The sequence below is a fragment of the Athene cunicularia genome, assembly GCF_003259725.1.
Source record: "Athene cunicularia isolate RWA chromosome 18 unlocalized genomic scaffold, athCun1 chr18_part1, whole genome shotgun sequence".
NCBI classification, from domain to species: Eukaryota; Metazoa; Chordata; class Aves; order Strigiformes; family Strigidae; genus Athene; species Athene cunicularia.
Genome location: NW_020799123.1, coordinates 9,050,970 through 9,065,874, shown reverse-complemented (window position 1 = coordinate 9,065,874; position 14,905 = coordinate 9,050,970). Strand labels below are relative to the sequence as shown.

The 14,905-nt window shown below is 41.4% G+C and overlaps 1 protein-coding gene across 2 annotated transcripts in view; it reads right to left on the bottom strand.

Annotated features, from left to right (window-relative positions):
• Window positions 1-6,821: 6,821 nt before the first annotated feature.
• Window positions 6,822-14,905, bottom strand: part of RAB11FIP4 (RAB11 family interacting protein 4) — a 99,945-nt gene continuing 91,861 nt past the window's right edge. For both annotated transcript variants that reach the window (XM_026860988.1, XM_026860989.1), the window contains 9 exons: window positions 14,820-14,855; window positions 13,815-13,914; window positions 13,311-13,414; window positions 12,590-12,730; window positions 11,990-12,071; window positions 11,585-11,722; window positions 10,961-11,119; window positions 10,470-10,613; window positions 6,822-8,696 (listed from right to left, as the gene is read on the bottom strand). In XM_026860988.1, the coding sequence (XP_026716789.1) occupies window positions 8,580-8,696; window positions 10,470-10,613; window positions 10,961-11,119; window positions 11,585-11,722; window positions 11,990-12,071; window positions 12,590-12,730; window positions 13,311-13,414; window positions 13,815-13,914; window positions 14,820-14,855 (1,021 nt within the window). In that variant the 3' untranslated portion in view covers window positions 6,822-8,579. The remainder of the gene's footprint in view (window positions 8,697-10,469; window positions 10,614-10,960; window positions 11,120-11,584; window positions 11,723-11,989; window positions 12,072-12,589; window positions 12,731-13,310; window positions 13,415-13,814; window positions 13,915-14,819; window positions 14,856-14,905) is intronic.

Sequence of the window (14,905 nt, the reverse complement as noted above, 5' to 3'; positions counted from 1 at the left end):
GAGACAGCCTCTAGTCCCCCCTACAGCCTGCACGGGCCGAGGGTCTCCTCTAGTCCCCCCTACAGCCTGCACGGACCGAGGGTCTCCTCTAGTCCCCACTACAGCCTGCACGGGCCGGCGATGGGCCCAGCTCCCCGCCGCCGCTCTGCGCCCGCCCCCCGGAGGGCTCATCACACCCCTGGGGGTTGGCAACGAGCCCCCCCGGCGGGGCTTTCCCTCGGGCTTCTCCCCGGCACAGGTGAGCACGGCAAAGCTGTTGCCTTTAACCGTGAACCTCCTCTCCCCAGCGGCCCGCGGGCATCCCCGGGGGGGCAGCGGTGGCCACGCCAGGTTCTCAGCTACGGCAGCTCGCCTGGAAAGGAGTCAGAGCACATGCTCATTAGCCACACGGGTCAGTAAATAATGATATTTAAGTCAGATGAAAAAGCTGGCTCCAAGTCCTGCAAACAGCTCACAGCTGGAGTTCCCATCAGTTGAGGAGGGGAGCTCTGTGGGTGGAGAGATTAACAGGTCACTCCTGCGAAGCTTCAGCATTATGTATCCTACAAAGCTCTCGGAAATCTAGGATGGTTGTGACTGTCAGGTAGAGCACGTACAGAGACAAACCTCACTCCCTAGCGACATCCGTGTAACTCAGCCAAAGCTAATGAAGTTGGCATTTAGGCAGGCAAGAGCAAAACTGTGCAATCCTCCTTTAAATGAAGTACAGAAATAGAGGGGGGTATACGCTGTGTGTGCCAGGGATGCAGCGTGAGGAGGGATGCTGAATCAGTCACCCACTACAGACAACGTTTTAGTCATGCAGGGAAAACAAATAATTTATTTACATATCTGATTGTACATTACAGCTACCTGAACGGATCCACATTAGCAAGGACGGCTTTATTGTCCCCAGAAAGTATTTCAAGAAAATACAGAGAAAATAGTGTAATGGCACATTGCAACAGTACTGACATCACTTCACTTGTGTTGTAAATTACAGAACAAGATTAAAAATAGTCATATGCCACTTCTGCTGGCTGCTTTTTAAAGTTTTTTTCAGTAACAATGGAGCGAGTGGACTTTGCTCATCTTCATACCAAGCAGCCTTTGAAGTAAAAAATAAAACCACCTCCTTGCTTCTAAGGCAGCTTTATAATCTCTCAAGTGGATGCCAAATTCAGTTAAAAAAATTCTGCTCCATGAGAATGGAACATATGAATTTATAGATCTAAACTTTATGTTTTGGGATATTTAGGGGATATTGATTTCTTTCCTATGACTTACCATATTTTATTATCTCATTGTGTCCAGGGGCTGGTGAGTGAGGTGTGAGAGAAGGAACAATTCAACCATCTCACCAGATGAGGGGGTCAACACTCAAGAAATGAAAGCAGCAGCTCAAGAAGATGTTGGTGGGAGGGAAAGGACACTTCTAGGACCCTGATTTCCAGAGTTACAAATGGTCCAGTCTCACAACACATCTATATAGCATCCCCAATGCTGCAGGAGAGTGCTGTGCTACAAATCCCAAGGGAAGTTTATTCCGCAGTGGCCAAAATGTGAAAAGCAAGACACCCAACTTCTCACATCTGCAAGAGGAAGATCTCCAGTCATGCAGCCTGTCCTTAGGAAGAGCTGTCACAGAAGCCAGGGAGGAAACAGAAGTAATCTAAAGCATTTTACCCTCTCTAAGAAGGAAAGTCTATGAATTGGTAATGCTATTTCTCTTTCCATTTCAATGGCCAATCACTTGCCCACTCCCACAAAAATAATCCCAGAACTGAAGCTAAACTGAAATGGACAAGGTATTCAAATGAGATTTTGGTCTGGTGTCCATTTCAAGTATAAAAAGAAGCAAATTGGCTTTAGTGCAAATAAAAACTGTAATTGCCAAGTCAGGACTGCAACACTGAGTTAGGCATTTTATTATTTTGAATTAACTGAAACCAACAAGTGGATAGGTCTCATAACGATAGTAGAACAGTTAAATCTGGGGAGTGTGTGTGTGTATGACATTGCCTTACAAGAGACCAGCCATCTGACACATTTCTAAAAGACACAGAACTGCTAATTATGTTAAATTTCATTTGCCATGTAACTTAGATCACGACCTAGTGCTTCTAAAAAAACCTGTACAAAATGGGTATTTTTTTACATCTCAGAGGCACATGAATACAAAGCTGATCTATTTTATATATACACATGTACATTACAGGAAAACCAGAGATGAAGATCAAATGAAACAAGTGCATATAAAAAGTGCCCAAAACAGGAGATAAAATGTGAAAGTAAAATGTATCCTCACAACAGAAAAGGCACAAGTACCAAAATATGTAACCATGCAAAAAATGTAAGTACAGTCTGTGCAACAAAGCAAAACAAATGGCTTCCACAATTGATTTTACAGTAATTCTTAAAATATCTCAGTATTTAAACATACCATCAGTGCAACATTTACTGTCCTGTAGCATAGTGGTCACATTATATGAAATTCTCGGTTCCCCTTCTGACTTCCCTTCTCAAAAGCCAGAATAATTTAGCTACGGATAAGGTATGAAGTGAAATGGGGTTGATGTTGGGTAGCGTAAGATCACTGCTCCAACTGTCTGAGTAGAAGAATAACCGCAGCTCTCCCGCACCCCTTACTGTCTGCATACTGAACATGTGTCTGCGCCCCTCGCCAGGGCACAACGGGCTTTATGGGTTTGCCAGGGTGAATGTCACTCTTCTGAGAACGGTGGTACAGCTCAGACATGACAGCTGTACCAACTAGTAACATCTACACAAAGAAGAAATAGAGATTTTAGGGGTAGGCATCCAAACTGTACCACAGAAGCCCATGGTTGTTAATACATGTTTTCATTAGGTTTAAAGTTTCAGTAAAATATACTCTCTCTCTAATTTTATGTTTGAATAGGTACTGCTCTCACAGTTGAACAAACCCGAGAGACTTAAGCCAGTAAACTAAAAAAAAATAAAGTTTAAGGAACACAGTGTAGCACTGTCAGCTGGCTCCACACTGTGGCAGACTATGGTACCCTGATCCTAGATGCAGATGTTTCTGTCTTGATGGGCTGCTGTCATTATCTGCAGGGTATGCTTGCTAGGCTAAACTAGCAGGGCTGTGCCTTGCCAACAGAGTGTGTAAGTGCAGCATGCAATTGGGTAGTTATACAGAATCAAGGCAAAACTTACAGGGACATCCCAATGGATGCACCTCAGGATTAGTCACTCTACATGCTTGCATATCTTGAGGATCAGCTACAACATTTTGTGATGTAGATGGGACACTACTTATTTTCAGGACCACACAAAAGGCATGGACAGGAGTGGCCTGGTATAAAGACAGGGCTGAAATTCTTCATCTTAGTACCTAAAGCCATATTGAAGCCAGGAATATCATGTTTATACCTCTCATCTGCTCAAAGAAGCCAAGGCACACAGACACTGAGAGCGGGCACAGTAGGTGGAGACCAGACCAAGAGTGTAAATGTCACCAGAAGACATACTGGGGAAGAATTACACAAAGAAAAGACTCTCTTGTGCATCAGAGCAACTCCCAGTGCATGATGCAGGATGACAGCATTCAGACCAAACACTGAAATCCTTATCAAACTGTAAAGGCACATGCAGAGTTTCATTAAAAAAGAAACCCACACATGCCAGGTGCTTCAACAGCAAACTGCTCTTAGGATCAATATTTTTGATTGAAAAATACTGAGAAAATAACCCCAAGGATGCTGCAAAGGAACAAAATGCCAGCAACGAACTCTCCCTTTCAAAACCAGCTGTGTTACATCACCTGGCATGCCTTCTTGACAATGTTCCTTGAGTAACAAATGACATAATGAGAATACGAGCACTGAGCATTGCTACTTATACCAGAACCAATCCAAGAACTGCTCAGTTAAAGTTTTAGTTTTCATTCAGATCAATATAAGCCAAGCCACTGCTTTGGCAAGTGTTTGATCAGCTGCTACTTCCTTCCTTCCTTGGAAAACCCCCCTCAGACCACACCGTACAGTATTTATTTTAAGAAAAAACCACTGTATATTCACTGCCATTAAAAAAGGGAAAAAAAAGTATTCATTTATTTGTAAATTCTAGTTCTTAGATTAATCACGTCACTAGCACTATGATGCAGAGACCGCTGAACAGTGACTGATGGAGCAGGCCACAATGTATGTTTATATATTACCTTCCAAGCCTCAATTACTAACCAGATTAGGGAGCCTAAATACTATAGGCCAAGATCCTCTCTGGAGAGTAATATAGTCCTACCAAAGTAAATGGAGAATTGCTGCATTCAGACAGCAAAATATTTGTTGATACACGTATCTCTGAGAATTAGTTAAGGCTGTGTCCAACTCCCTACAGAGCTGGCTGAGAAACATTTGAATTTCTCCCAAGACCATAAAAGGAAAACTGGCGTAAAGTATACTGGATTTTTTTTTTTTGAGACTTGCTACGAATTTGCATGTTAAAAACTCCTTATAAATAGATGGGATGGTTACAGTTTGTCACTGTTGCATTTCAAAACATGACAAATTCTCAAACAGATTAAGTCTATACAAGTTATTCAAAAAGCTGAAAAATACTCTTTGGATGTTAAGGTAGTGTTGAATCAGCATCACACTCTGAAACCAGCTGAAGACTGATATCTGGAGGGAAGCAGCCAGTATCAGAAAAACCTTGAGACTACATTGCAGGTACTCTTAAGTGCAAGTTTTGAAAGAGGTATTTTTTGTGCAGTAGGTTGTGTGTGGGATTAGCCTGACAGAGTACAGCTTCTAGGTAGAAACAAGTAATTTTTTTTCACTGTACAAAAATACCTGCAGTGGTTTTGCAACTGGTTTGACCAGAGTATCACTCAGCTTTTCAGAATCTACAGTAAAATGAACTAAGGAGCAGATCAAGATACAGTACCTTGGATTATGTTTGCATCCCCAAGGGTTAAATGAGAAGCACAGTTTTGACACAAGAATGTTTACTGCACTTGAGTACTGCTAGAATGAGATGATACCACATTTCTGTTTGAAGTTATTTACCTAGGGAAGTGAGTCATTGTTCTACCAAAGGAACACTGACAGAGGCAGGCTGTACTTCCCCAGCTGGCCTGTGAGCACAAAGCAAGCCCACAGTAAAGTAGTAAGGAGTTTGTCAAGACAATAGAGACTGAAACCGCTGCCTATCTTCCACATCTCCTGTCTGTTCTGCCAACGTGTCTGTTTGACACTTGATCAAAACACGCACTCTCTGCAGTGTTGATATCAAATTACTCTTCTCCCTGTCCCAGTGACTCATCAAGTGATCCATTATGACAGTTACCTGCATGCCATAAGACGCGGCGACTTCTGGGATAGAGGAGTTCCCAAGGCTTGGATTCCAAGACAAGTTGCTCTAGTATTTGTAGTTACTGTAGTTAGTCTAAGAATGCAATTGCTAATTATTATTTTTAGTGGTGGATACCTTAGAGGAAAATGTAAAAGCCAGTGAAAAGCCTCTCCTACCGCCAACTCACATTATTTATCAAACACAGCAAGTATCTGGATACACATCTGAACAGTAACAGAAAGCAGTACCGCACCGAGGGCCCCACAGGAGCAGAAGTACAATTCCTTCATGCAATAAAACAAAGCTACAATCACCACCAACATGGTGGTAAAACTCTTGTAATGCAAATACTGGAGTAAGGAAGGGCTTCTAAAAAGTAAAGCAGTTGGGTACAGAGGTAAACAAGAAGTCCTGCAAGTCTTTAGAAAATCCACTGCTGGGTGCCCTTGGCTAGAATACTGCTTTCGGGATTTCAGCCAGATTTAATAACTATTTGTCACTATTAGCAACTGTTTGCCTCTTACATAAAATTACCTGCACAAAAACTTGGCTATCACTACAGTCATGTCTTCTGTTCATGTCCATGGGCTCTGTGGTCTCAGTGAAGTGAGCCAGACTCTCTGCTTCCCAAGCCCAGCATAATTTTCAGTGAAATAATCCTCAGCATTTGCTGATGTTCTACCCTAATGGGAATGGCATTTAGATTATTAAAATTTTGAAGCTAAATCCAGTTTACTTAAAAATATTTAGGGAAAAACATTCAGTCACCAGTCTGACCTGCAACAGCTTCACTCATTAAACTCCACTGCATGAGCAGGACAGAAATGTAACTTACCACAGGCGGTCAGCTCGTCCAGCCCTGCTTGTCCCAGCAGGTTACCAACAGCCACCTGGCAATTTGAAACAGTTCTCTGTGGCCTATAAAAAGAGCAAAGTCCTTGGCACAACCCACAGACAGCATCATGCAGAGGGAAATGCCATCACTAAAGTGCAGGTGAAGAGTCCTGTAGGCAGGGAGCTGTGGGCAGTGCCAAGCTGGCTTAACTGTTCCTCTCCTACCTTCTGGGTGGCACATCCAGAAGCAGCAGCAGGTGGGAAAGGCAGAGGTGTGGGGCATCCACGGTGTTTGACCTGCTTCTCCACAAAGAGAAGCTGCTGCAGTTTAGTACAGGACATTTTATAGCATCCTCAGGTGGCAAAGTAGTCGTCTTTAAATCCCTTCCTCTAGATTACCCTAGAGCCTCAGGAAACCAGTCCTGAGACATCACTGTTTGAACAAGACATGGCCATTTCTCCCAGAACACAGACGTCCTTGTGCACTGGGGTGTTGTGGCCCACAGTTATTCCTCTGGTCCCTTCTGATTTCCAGTTACTTTATCCCTGCCTAATGCAGATACACAGAAACAAATTGTTTTTATTTTCTCGCCTTCAAGAAAGCCTAATTTCAGTATTTCCCCTCTTCCCATCACTCCAGTAACACATCACTGAAGGCAAAAGCACAGAGATTGCAGAAAAATATATATATATTTACATCCATAACTGAATACATGTTTTATGTATTCAAATTCAGGAAAAATGCATCACATATACACACACCAAGATACATCAAGAGAATACTAGGGGCAAGACACTACCAACAGCAAGAAATACACAGAAAAGCACAGTCATTGCTACTGTAACATTCTTCTGGGGAGCATATTCAATAGGGGAAACATCTCTATGCACTGGGGAAAGCCAGACATGGGCCTATTTTTCTGTGTCAGTTGGTGTGAATCGAAAGTGTGAAATACTTTTTAAAAGTGCATGGAATAAAATTTTTTCTTTTAGCGTTCAACTATCCAAACAATTCCATGAGCTACCTTATATAAGCTACATTTTTAATTAAAAAGGTCCTAGCCCTACAGTACACAGATCCAGCTCAGGAGAACACAGGCACATGTTGAAGTCCAACCCTATTTAAGGCAGCATTTAAGCATACACTCAACTTTAAAGCTTATGTTCTGTCCCACTGACTTCTATGAGCAGTCACAGTACACATTTAAAGTTAAGCACCTGCACAACTGCTCATCTAAATCAGGATGTGTTCCCTGTTCAGAGCTTTAGATATGCGTGTGTGTACTCAGTCTGGATTGGCAACTTCTGCAAGACCAAGCTCTTTATCTTTTTACTGCCCTGTAGGTAAAAGTCACTCCACATCAGACTTCTCTCTACCACTGTGTTAGGATCCAGCTGGTCCTCTACACAGCTTGACCACAAATTGTGCCTTTCAAAAGAGTGTTGTGTATCTGGGGTGGGAAAGAAACTCAACATGTAATTTCAAGGGTTGCTCCTCCTCCACCTATAGTGAGTTATTTCATGCATTGTTTTTTTGTTTGACTTCTTTATTTGTAAGAACATGTTCATTCAATGATATCTTTAAAATTAAGGGTGAGGGAAGGGACAGGATCCCAGAATTCATCTCAATGGCCCATGACAAACCCCTGAAAATAGGGGAACGGATTTAAAGAGCTTCTTAGCTTCAATGCTATAGGGACCTTGGTATAAAAAATACACATGCGCACACACGCTAAAGAGCAGGCGGGCTCAGAGCATCCCAAAGCAAGCTCCAAAGTGATCTTACATAAAAAGCACTTTGTGCTGACAGTGGCAAACAAGTGGATGGTGATTCTTCACAAATAGCAACAATTCTGCAATATCTTCCCCTTCTTCCCTCTTACTTTGTGTCTTCCCTTTTCCCCAAAGTTTGTTGGTTTTTTTTTAATCCTATGTGTGGTTTAAGTACTAAAACAAAATCAAATAGGAAATTACACAGTCAGCACCAGTCAGGAACTGAACCTGGGTATGTTAATTGGTCTGTGGTACCCAAATTCCTGGAAGAACGAAAGAACAATTCTTGCTCCTAAAGTTAGGGCCACATCCATATGTTTCCATTGTCCTTTTCACCTTTACAACTAGAGGTAGAGTCATTTTGTCCAGTATCTAAAACAGCATGATCCAGTTATATTGTTATTACATTAATATACAGTATCCATCTTATCACAGGTATTGAAAGTGCATGGAAAAAGTCTAACCAAGCCAATTCAATGACAATTAACAGTGTACCAAACATCATATAAACACACCCGCGCACCCACACTCACACATACTGTATATATATATATATATATATTTATATATTAATTTACAGTATCAGAGTGTTGTTTAGATCCAGTGGCATGTGCAGAAATGTCAGGCAGTTGCTGCTTTTCCTTCTCACATTCTCTTCAATTCTTTATTTCCAAGATAGATGGGTTGTGGTCTAGGATTGCCAAAATGATCTTGTCCATATACTGTCGCAATCTGTAATTTATCTCTTCCTGTTCTTTAAGGGCTTCCATGAGCTGAAACACATTTATAAGTTGTGGGACAGGACTCTTAAAATATTCTCATTAGTTTACATAATAGCATGAAATTCAGACAGGTGAGAGTCTAGCGCCTGCTCAGGATCACCAATTCCCTTTTGTGATGGGTAGATATTTTACCTCCAACTCCTCCTGTATCTGTATCAGAAACTGTTGAAGATCTTTGCTATTAAGGAATGTGGTGAACAGTTATCACCAGGGATCTTTTCACAGGTCATTTGAAACAAATTCCCCATATAACACAACAATCCATCCTGCATCCACACCAGCCATGAGCTTCCTCAACTCAGTGTAAGAGCTTCATGACAATTTTTTTCCCTATCTACTGAAATCTAAAGGACTTTGCATGAAAGGCTGCTGAACACAACAGGATTTCGATGTTTTGCACTGGGAACAATACGGGCTGCCTCTGTATCATGTGCATATTCCCTCTCAAAAACACCCTACCAAAAAACCCCCAAACAACACAGCAACATACTCAAGAACAACCCCACTGAATATTTGATGTTCTATATTAAATAATGTGTTTCACTAGACCTTTGAGCTGTGAAAGGCCCCTCCAACTCCCCAAAGATGAAGACTGCTTGCTTTTTATACTCTGCATGTTTAAATCCAAACTGACAAACCTGCCCAGGAGTGTCAGAGCCCCAGATGCTCCTAAACCTAATGTGACCTGGTTGTCCATTTTCAATAGCCTTTACAGAAGTCCCACTTTGAATCTGCAGTTTCTTACCTTCATTTTGATTATACAGGAAAAATGGCACAATGGGAAAAGTTTATGCAGGTCTGTGAGGTTTACTAAGCCAGGGCCACAGTTGTAAGGCACTATTCTTGTTTAGAGGGGGAGTGCTGAGTATTCTTTACATGAGCCAGTGTCATGAGATTCAGAAGGAGAAACAAAGATTTTTCTTGACAACAGCAAAAGCCCAATTTGCTTTTACCTAATTAGAGTTCAACAATTAGAGAGCCTCTCTTCACAGTGCTCTGATTCAGCAAGAAACTCAAGTATGCACTTTACTTCAAGGGACTGCCTGGGAGCTAAGGCTAACAGGGTCATTCAAGTACAGACTGGGTAAAAAGGTCTGTCTCAGGACTCCTCTTGAAGAAGAAATGGAAAGTTCTGTCCAGAAGAAATGAAGCGTAAAAGGCAAACAATTGCTTTTAATCTCCTTCATCACTAACCTGTATTTTTCCCTGGAAGCTCCTACATATCCATTGGCCTGATCTCATGACCTCTCTGGGAGCTTAAAGGAAACTATACTGGTTGACTCAGTCCATGTAGAAATGAGTCTCCTACAATATCTTCCAGCTTATTACTTGCACATTACCTACTTTCTCCAAGAATTCAGCTCTGCTACAGGAAATATATAACTTAAATTTAGAGAGCCTGTTACTGAAGTAACTTAGAAGTAACTCTAGAACAGAAAGAAAAAATTTAAGTAACTAGATATGGTAATTTCTGTATGTAATTAATGTCATAATACCACAGTACCCTGTAAGATAGAAGACACTCAAATAAATTAATTGTAAAACAGTTCACCAAGATTGTAATAATTCCATTTTTTTTGAGACAAATGGAAGAGTTATATTAAAAGAAGCATCCAAAGACACTGTTAGAACACTCTTGAACTCCTAGCAAAGCATATTTTTCTGTTGTTCATTTGTCAGCTTCAGATAGTTCAACCTTGACAGTTAATTACATCGAAGAATGTGTATTTTTGGATGTAGTACTTGATTTAAAAAGCATATTACCTCATCTCTTGATGCAGAATCAATTTCAGCAGCCAGTGACTGGGCTTTTGTTTGCGTTGCAAAGAGATTTTTAGCTTCATAAAGACTAAGACTTAGGATCTGTCCATTAAGATCATCATTTTGGTCACGAAGTTTCTGATTCTCCTGTGTAAGGATGAAAAGACGTTGCTTTTGAGTTCTTCCTAAAAGGTTCAATTAAAATCAATACAATTTTAAAATCACAGGTAGCTTGGATGACATATGGTAAGGCTGCAAGCTAACAGCAACATTCTTGCCACCAGTGACAAGTCCTCCCTGCCCGAATCACAGGCGTTTCCAATGTACACAGTTTACATTGTCTGTGCAGAGAAGGCGTAGACAGAAGCAATGTGGGTCTTGTGCCTGTGTGAGAAGGGAGGGACAAAATCTAAAGGCAGTGTGCTAGGGGTTGGAGCTATAGGCAAAGCAGTCCTGTACATCGCACATGGATCGAGAGGCCCTTCCCTGCTCACCTGCTTCAGCCGTTTTATTTCATGCTCCATTTCCACCTCTCTGGTTTTGGCGTTGAATTCACTCACGCTGGACGAAGAGCTTCTCCCACGTCCAGGACGCTCACACTCCAGCTTGTACAGCTGCAAGTGCTCCAGCTCCTTCCGCAAGTCTTCAATGAGCTGTGGGCACGCAAGAAGGCCATGTCTCTCCAGTCCCTGCACCACCAGCCCTCCCTGGCAGCAGTCACCTCTGTACGGTGACACAAGCACTCTGTGAGCCTGGCTGAGGCCGGGTAGCCCTACAGGACAGCCACTAGCTCTTCTATGGAAGCACAGGTCACTTAAACTGCTTCAGAGCTGGAAGTGGCTCTGACCTCTAAGCTTCATGTCTGTGAGGCACAATTCCCCTTGCAAACATAGGAAAGGAAATGTTAGGGCAGACATTCAAGGCTGCAAGGTCATTTATTAGGTATTTTTGCAGCATTCATCACCCTATGGGTACCCCTCCCAAAGAAACACAATCCAGTAATAAATTCACTGGATGTTGTATTTTCAGCATTCATCCTGTCTGTCAGTTCTTTTTCAGATAGGCCTCCATGCAGATGAGATGTTATTGCCTGCTCTTACATCCCTCTTTACACCTACCTCCTGTGTGGCTTCCCTCTCCTTGTTAAATTCCAGTCTGTTCTGCCGCAGCTTGTCCATCATTCTCTTGTACAAATCCATCTCATCCTTCAGTCGCAGACTAGTGTCTTCCAACCTATCTGACATGCGTTGCCTTTCCTAGAATAAATGGGGAACTTCATAGCTAGCTTGCAAGTGCATGAGCCATCTTCAGTTTTATAAGACAAATCTATTGACACAGCTGGTCACAAAGCTGGCATGTGTCTCAGGGCATTCTTGCCACTAAAGGTGACCAACGTTCCGACTCCATTAATAGTCTTTTTTAGGGAAGGCAAATGAAAGAAATTGGGCCAATTACTATATGAATTTGCTCTTACACAAATTAAGCTGCCGTTAAATTGCTCAAGAACTCAGAAGTTTTATTACCTCGTCTAATCTCTCCGTTTGCGATTTCAGTCGTGTGACAGTGCTTTTCAGCTCACCATTTTCTTCTTCCAGCTGCTGAACCCTGTGTCAGTAACAAAAATCTTACAGCAGGTGCCTCTTTGAGAATGCAGCCATGCAAAGTAGCATGCTCTAAGAAGCCATTTCACTTGTACTTGGTAGAAAGACCAAACAAGAAAATCTTTCCAATCTTAGCATTTTTTATCATGAGCTATTGGGTGCTTTTTGTTTGGTTTTAGGGCCAAAAATGACCCTCAGATTCTTATGCTCCTAACAACAGGTATCTTAAAAGAATCAAGTAGAAAGAAACAAGTGTTTGCTACAGCTGGTCACAATTCCCTCCTTGAACCCATGCCAAATATCCAGCTAAGCTGTCTACATGGGCCACGTGGATTAAAGCATTAATGTAAAGCATCCTCCAAGCTTTTGGGCATTAGACATGAAACCGCACAGCTACTCTATAGAACTAGTAACCTGTAACCATCTGTGCACTGTCTGGCTGTGAACAGCCTATGTTTACGTGCAAAGGAAAAATGAAGAAAACTTGTACTCTGTTCTGGGTGGCACCGAGATGTTCGTTACCTTGTATTTAGCAGTTCAATTTCAGTGCCTTTCTCTTTCTCGTACTTGCTATATGCTTCTCTATGTCTCTTTATCTCTTCTTCCAAGGTCTGTTCTGCTGATGTTTCTTGGTCTTTCAATAGTTCTTCTAGCTCATGAACTCTAAGGAAACCAGATCTCATTTCAGTAACAGCTACACAAGTACACTTTTTTTTTTTTTTTTTTTTTTTTTAAAAAAAAAAAAAGAAAATAGCATGCAACTTCATTGCCTCTCTCTTTCCTCCCTATTTCTTCATTTCATTCTAGTTCACCATCTCTCTGGACATTTAACCTCTTCCCAGTATCTCTACCAGTATTTAATTTTCCCAGTAAGTATAGAATTAGATAGTATGAGTTCATCTATTACTTCTTTATTCTCAGTCTCAAAGTTGGGACTACCACCCAGCCTTCTGCTCTTGCTACATGGAAGACAAAAACCCCAGTGGTAACCTCTCTTATAACAGAAGAGTTTGCTCTGTACAAGTCAGTAACATCTCTGTACTAAGAAACTTGTTTGGAAGGCCTCTATCTGCTGAAAATTCAGCACTATTCCACTTGGACTTCTCAATGAAGCCTTATCTTATCTGTCAGCATTAAGGCAGAAGACCTGGTCATATTTTACAGGCAGAGATATTCCTTCCCTACAACTTTGTTCTACCTTTGCTCTAAGATGATAAAGAGACCTGGCTCCGTGCTTTATTACCTGTGAACTAGCTGTGTGTTCTCTTGTTTCAGTTTGCTCTTCAGGTCACCATTTGTCAGGCTATCATTCTCCAGTTCTGTCACCTTTTTTTCAAGGTATGTTACCTGGAAGGGGAAGTGGAAAAGAACCAAATCTCTCTTTATACACCCTTCACTGTTTGTAATTGATATTTAGCTCTGCTACCCTTTTTAAAGGGATCATATTTCCTTGCAAAGCCAGCAACAAAATGAAGCTCTGAAATTCTGAGTTCCCCAGACCCTGCATCTTCCTTGAAGGTGATCAACACAAATACACAGTAAAGTACTAACACAATACCTAGATCTGGACTTGCACAGTTCTTGCATTTTTGTGAAGCAAAGCCATAATATTAATGGAATATGAAGGACATTTTGAATGAACTACTTCAGTTCACTGGTAACTGTGAGCAAGAGAGCTCTGTCAATTGACACGTATCTCCAGCAGGATTTGTTGGGTACATTAATCACAATGCACAGAGCTTCTCACCTTTTCAGTGATATCATTGTCACAGGAGTCTATACTGTCTCTGAACAGGTCTTCTGTGCTGCCATTACTGCTGCTGAAGTTACTGTTGTGGAAGAGTTGTCTGAAAGATCAGAAGGATAATTATTTTGTTTGATGAGGAGCGAGGCAAAAGATGCTGGGTACTTATAGCATTGCTTTGCACTTTGAAGATCCGATGCTAAAATCTGTGCAATCATTTCAATTACAATTACAACTGTTTAAACACAAGTCTTACAAGACACTGATTGCTAAATTAAGTCATACAGAGCACAACCAGTGACATTAATTCTAGGGAGGGAATTCTCTGTTCCTTTTGATAGGATCTGCTACCAACATTAACATAGTTTAAAAACTACTTGGCCTTATTCACACTATGTACTGAGTTGTATTTGCCTTATTAGAAATTTAAAATAAGGTCACCACTGTGCACTAGTTGGTAGTTAAGCTAGAAAATTTCATGCAGCAAAAACTTCTTAAAAAAAAAAAATCTCAAGCAATTTCCACTACAGTATAGTGTCAGAATATGTAACACTGGAGATTATCTAAAATATTCTTGAAACTTACAGCCCTCTTCAGTCCAGGGCCAGATCATTCAGTCAAAGGAAGATCACAATTCTGTATGCCCTTTTTAAAGGGATGTTCTTGTTTTTCTTTGCATTTTGGCAAGAATAAGGCCCATGTTATGAGGGTGAAAGAAGCAGTAGCTGGACTAATAAAATAGCAACATAAAGGAAGAAAGTTGGCAGATGAGGAAGCAACCATCTGTTCTTAACAAAGCTCTTTCCAGTTCAGGGGCCTGCTCCAAGACTAGCAGTGGCTTCTATATTCTGTAACATCCCTATCCAAACACAGGTCCCTTCCCTTGAAAACTTGTCTTGGCACATTTTTGTTTTCCTAAACTTATTCCTCCTCTCTCCTCCCACCCCCAGTTAGAGAATTGTCACAGCTGATTCCACACGTATTCATAAAAAAGTTGAAGACTCTTACCTTCCAAAAGCTGTGCTTGATATTTTCCTGTTAGGGCTACATGGATACAGAAGGAATGATACAGGAATTATACATTTATTTAATCA